Here is a 6,280-nt window from a genome sequence, read left to right on the forward strand (position 1 = left end):
CGTTCAAAATTAGACAGTGGGCGTGGCACAGCCCACTTTTAGGTGAAAACCCATATCTTGGGATCTGCTTAACCGATTTCAACCAAATTCGGTGCATAACGTTTCTTTCATATTTCTATGTTATATTGCGAAAATGGGCTAAATCGGACAACAACCACGCCTATTTCCCATATAACACCATTTTCAATTCCATCTGATTCTTTCACTTTCCACTATGCATATCAAGCAACAATGATTATATCGGGGTAAAACTTTGCGTGAATAATACGTTTAATGTATGCCACCTTGTGACCAAAAATTGTCTAAATCGAACCAAAACTGTTCAAGCCCCTAAGTATTAAATATGTGGACCCCAGTGCCTATAGTTGACCTTCTACCGAAAATATCAGCCAATCCACAAAGAAATCTCAAACGAGTATACCATTTGACTTTGCGAGAGTATAAAATGTTCGGTTACATCCGAACTTAACTCTTCCTTACTTGTTTTTTTTTAAAGTCCTGTTTACTTTGGAACGCACCTTGTATGTAAAATTATATGAACAGGCAAAAAAAAAATTCATAATGATCGGGTGATTTGTCTTCGAGCTATCATAGGCAAATTCGAAAAATGTTTAAAAATAAACTGGTGGACCGGATTGAACTGAGCAGCTACACTTTAAATGGCCGCAACTATTGAGATATCGATTTGAAATTTTAGCATGTTATATTTAAAGGCATAACCTAACGAAGCATGCCCATTAAGTGTTTAAATAAAACCGCTTTGTAGGGCACCCATTTTAAATTCGTAACTAGCTGCCCGTTGTGTTATTAAAACTTAAACGGAAGTTATCGTTTGAAAAGAGACGGGCACATTAAATATATTAGGTGTAGTTAAAAGAAATCCATTATTTTTGCATGAAATTGAATGCTTTAATTATTACTTTTTGTATCCAGCCTTATTCAAATGGTTCTAAACGTTTTTTTGGAAAATCGTAATCGATGTTTGGACTCGGTGATTTCCATTATTTGATACATTTTTTCGATAACTGGTTTTCCAGAGCATGGTGCATCTTTGCGTTTTTAGTACGAAATGTCATCTTTCTAACGCCATCTAGCCGAACCCGATCGGATTATACAACGCGAGATACAGATAAAGAACGCCATCTATTGGAAAAATGGATTTCTTTAATATACACCTATTATATATATATATATATATATGATCAGTATAATCAGTATGATGATTTAGTCATATCAGTCTGTCTGTAGATACGCGAACCAATCTCTTAGTTTATGAGATATCGATCTGAACTTTTGTACACATACTTTTTCCCCAAAAAGATGTTCATTTGTCGGCATAGCATATAGCTGCCGTACAAACTGATCGATCATCTTCTGTGTTATGAAGGTATAGCTTTGGCGCAAGTTAATATTTTTTCTTATTTTCCTTTCAACTCACAAGTTCATTAATTCAAATATTTGATTAACAACGATATTCCAGTTTTTAATTTTGCTTAATAAGTATTAGTTCTCCTAAAACATGTGGCGACACAATGACTTAACGTCTTCGCCTGATAGTGCTACCAGAGATAAAGGGATGTCCAACTCATTCCAGCGTAAGAGCGCCTCAAAACTATTATTATATTATTATACATAAACTAGTTAAGCATCTGGAGAAACTATTTGAATAATTTTTTGTAACTTTTTTTGTTATATTAAAACAACTGATTTTTGAACTTTCAATACTTAATAAACTGAATAAATGTATTAGCTCTCAATTAATAAATGTTTTTCTACCATTTTACCATAAATTAAAAATTAATACTACGAGGAATGGCATCACAAAAGATTACATTTCATACATTTTAATTTCGCGTTTTCTTTAATTTTCATTGTTTTCCAATTTTTGTTAATGATCTTCAACAGCGGCAACAAATCTCTTTGTTCACATATTTTTTTGGTAGGGTTTCCATCTAGCCGCAGAGAACGTATATCATAGAGAAGGTTCAATTGCGGACCAGCGTGTGAATTGTCAAAACCTAACAAGATTCTATTAGTGGATTTTACCACATCTGGCTCGGAAGGAAAAATTTAACAGTGGCGCGTAAAGAGAGCTGAGAATTCAATGAAAATTATACTCAGAGATTTGCATTGATATTGCAGCTGCATGTTAGCCTTTTGGCTTATATTTTTATACGTTTATATGCAATCATGTTTATTGATATGAATATCATTTTGCGACTCTATTAAATTATGTAATCTTCAAAATAATATTTATAGTCAGTTTCGACATTATATAATTTTAATAATAATGATATAGTTTCTCTGCTAGCCGTCCCTCTTTTTTCAATTGCTAAACCTCCAGAGCTTCGACAGTTGACTGAGTTCCGGAGATTTTGACGTTTAGCAATTGCTCTCTCATTTCCAGTGACAGATGAGTTGGGTATATCTCTATCCCTTCTCTGATGCTACTATCACTAAAAAAAAATTTACTATCGTGTAGTACACTTTTTGAGATGATTTGTAAAAAATTCAGATGAAGCAGACTCATAGTTTTGTTTGACTACATGTAGATTTTAGTAAAATTTAAAAAAATTCTACGTCGTTTTAATGTTTTATATTGCGACGAACATGGATGCGAGAACAAAATAGAATCGACGATAATGATTAATAAAACGTTACGTTGTTAGTATTAGATATAAAGATAAGTGTATAGCCATTTAAATGAGACTATTATTTAACAATCTAGTAATCGAACCAAAGATTGAGTTTCAGGGTAGACGATTTATCGAGAAACCCGTTACAATATCTTGAGAAATAAATCGCCTATAATATAAAGTTTTCGTTTTTTCTAAATAAATATTAGACAATCCACGTATTTGTACAAATACATTTGAGTTGAACAAAAACCTTATCAGTCTTGCATTCAAAAATTGATTTGCAAAATCAACCTCTCACATGTATGTTTATTACTAAACCGAAATAAATTTGATATACCATTGAAAAATAGCCTTAAATATTGTTAAGATTCATACACTTCAACCGAATTTTTTTTAGAAAAAATGCAGTGTGGTTGAAAACCGTAATAGGGGCCTTAGATTCCCCAGAGTGATACCCAAAATATAATGCAATCGTCCAGACCTCCTAGTCCCAATATATCCTACTAATTTTCCACTTTTCTCCTGACATTAAACCGTTTATGTTGGTCAAAATTAAGGATATTTTAATTAAATTAATTTGACAAGTTTTCTTAGACATAATATCGTATAGCACTGAATATGAATGGTTTAAACCTCATATCCTCAATATAATAATTTTCCGGTCCTCTGGTTAAATTTAAATATTTAATATTATTATGATTTAATTTTGCGTAGAGAACAACGAGTGCGATTCCCTTCAACCAAATAAATTATGTGGCATTCAGTTCTGCAGTGGTTATGGATTATTAGTACTACTATTGGCATTCGTTTACCTTGGCCTCTTATATTTCCAAATCATAAAACCGACGGTAGGCAGGAACTTACATCGGAATTATATTTATCCATTTGGAAAGCGATGGAAGAAATTCAGTCGAACAAGGTAAATATTTACTTATTACTATACCTATTATTCGTCGGGCAGTGATCAAAAGCTGGATAAAAATTTTGCGAACGAATAATGCGGATAGACATGTGTATATGTAGGTCAATATAAAATTCTCCTGTTTTCTTTGTTTTATGATGATATTAATAACTAGCACAGGTTTTTAATGTATAACACTGACAAACAAAAGTATGTCATATAAATCATTAATAGATGATTATATTATAATTTTTTGTAAAATTTATGAACACAATTATTATATTATTTATTTAGTTCTTTTTAAACTTACTTGTTTAGTACTTCTTTAAAAGAGATTTTGTATGCTTTTAGTGCTCAAAAAAAGTAAAGTAGATTTAAATGATCTACGGAACTATTTAACCAAACCTGATACAGTTATGAGACGTATTGTTCCTTTTATTTTACTTTTGTAAAGGATTCAAGAATATCAAAATTAAGCATTTTTACTTAACTTTAGTACTTTTTTATTTCAGTTCGCTCTTCATTCTCAAACAGCTCTTAAAAGATCTTAGAGAATTAATAATTTGAATTCCTGTTAACAATCCTCGAAGACTTTTCCTATAAATCATCCATTTTCATAATTTTCCTGGAATACCATAAGCCGCTGAATAATATACTTGTACTTCTGTAATAAGTGCAAAGTCAAAACAAGATTATTATTCTTAAAAGTGACAGAATGTGAGTGCAGTTCGCAAAACTGCATTGACGATCAATTTAAACTATATTGGAGTACTTACAAAATTCCTCTCTGTTCTGTACCCGTGAACCAACTCATGGCCCTCTGTTTTTTTGTTCTATAGATTTACATACAACAAAAAAAATTTGTTTCGAAAGTAATCTCCCGTAAATACTCTAAGAAGTCAAGATTTGAGATTATTTACGAAAGTAATATACCCTGGATCCTCCATGGAGTACTTTAATGATATGTTAATGTGTTTTGTGGGTAATGTTGAAGTACTTTGTGATAATACATGAAATACCCGTGATTATAGCAGCAAAGTTATACTATTGTACAATTTGAAAAGTTTTCATACATACATATTAATTTACATGTTAATTTAATTTTCTTCCACTTTAGACTTGTATCCGGTATAATGCTCATAGTTCTTGTAATTTTGCTGGCAGTGTTTTTGTATTTTGCAACCAAGGATGATAGAAATAAATTGAGATCGCTGTTGGCTCCATGTTTACTCATATTAGCAGGTTACGTATTTTCTTCAAATCGCAAGGCAATCAATTGGCGAACCGTGATATCGGGGATAGTATGCCAATTTATTTTGGGTATCCTGTGCATTCAATGGGATGTTGGACGTAAAATCTTCGAATGTCTTGGCGATAAAGTAGCCACTTTTCTTTCGTTTAGTGATGAAGGTAGTCGTTTCGTATTTGGAGATGCAGTAATCGATGAAGGAATTTTCGCTTTTGCAATTTTGCCGGTGATATTTTTCTTCAGTTTCTTTATTTCAATTTTACACTATTGGGGTGTTATGCAATGGTTAGTTATGAAACTCGGTTGGCTGCTGCAGCAAATTTTGGGTACAACTGTTTGTGAAAGTGTTACGTCAGCCGCTAATATATTTCTCGGCATGTCAGAGAGTCCAATGCTTATTAGACCATATCTTAACAAACTTACATCCAGTGAATTGCATTCAATTATGGCCTCTGGATTCGCAACAGTCTCTGGAACGGTATTGGCAGCATATTTATCCTTTGGGGCTTCGGCAGCTCATTTAATAACTTCAAGCGTTATGGCAGCTCCAGCGGCTTTGGCTTTTTCAAAACTTTACATGCCGGAAACGGAGGACAGTCAAACTTCTTCAAAGAATATTCAACTGGAGAAATCGTACGTTAATATAGCTTATCAGCGGACAACGCTCATTTTATAAAAATTTTTAAACCACACACGATTTTCATATCACATATCAATTATTATTGACATTATGAGCCGATTTATCTTTATTTCTTATTGCCATTATCTCGCTTGTTCTTACAAATTTACATATATTATTCTTATACTCTTATGTATGTTCATTTATATTTCATAATTCCATTAAGGCTGATATGTCTATTTCATTTCATGTACAACAATACAGAGAAGACTCTTCACTACTGGACGCAGCGTCGAACGGAGCCAATAATGCCATACCAATCGTGGCAGGAATAACTGCCAATATCGTCGCTTTTGTTGCGTTTGTAGCATTCCTAAATGGCGTCGTTAACTGGCTATGTTTTTTAGTTGGGTTGGAAGACATAGATTTTGAATGGATATTTTCAAAACTTTTTATACCACTGGTGTGGACGATGGGTGTGCCCTATAAGGACTGTAATATTGTAGCACAAATTATCGCCACTAAGTCAATCATAAATGAATTTGTGGCTTATGAGCGTTTGGGCGAATACATCAAAAGTGGAGAACTGGAAGTAATAATTACAGCTCACAAACAAAAACACCATATAAGAACACCTGTGACTTCATTTTAATTTTATAGGCTCGCAGCATAAGCATAACAACATTTGCAATTTGCGGCTTTGCAAATCCGAGTGCCCTGGGCATACTCATTGGAACCCTCAGCGCTATGGCACCAAATAGGAGATATGTGATAACTTCGGTTGCCATGCGCGCATTTGTGGTTGGCAGCATAGTGTGTTTTGTATCTGCTAGTTTTGCGGGTGAGTTTTTTAGATTTTTTCACAAAATATT

At 33.1% G+C, this 6,280-nt stretch overlaps 1 protein-coding gene across 6 annotated transcripts in view; it reads left to right on the forward strand.

Annotated features, from left to right (window-relative positions):
- CNT2 (Concentrative nucleoside transporter 2) overlaps window positions 1-6,280 on the forward strand; it is a 51,929-nt gene that overhangs the window by 45,505 nt on the left and 144 nt on the right. For all 6 annotated transcript variants that reach the window (XM_014240172.3, XM_036372305.2, XM_070107781.1 and 3 more), the window contains 4 exons: window positions 3,354-3,558; window positions 4,658-5,422; window positions 5,673-6,000; window positions 6,069-6,249. In XM_014240172.3, coding sequence (XP_014095647.2) covers window positions 3,354-3,558; window positions 4,658-5,422; window positions 5,673-6,000; window positions 6,069-6,249 — 1,479 coding nt within the window. The remainder of the gene's footprint in view (window positions 1-3,353; window positions 3,559-4,657; window positions 5,423-5,672; window positions 6,001-6,068; window positions 6,250-6,280) is intronic.

Source organism: Bactrocera oleae, chromosome 4, assembly GCF_042242935.1.
Source record: "Bactrocera oleae isolate idBacOlea1 chromosome 4, idBacOlea1, whole genome shotgun sequence".
Taxonomy (NCBI): domain Eukaryota; kingdom Metazoa; phylum Arthropoda; class Insecta; order Diptera; family Tephritidae; genus Bactrocera; species Bactrocera oleae.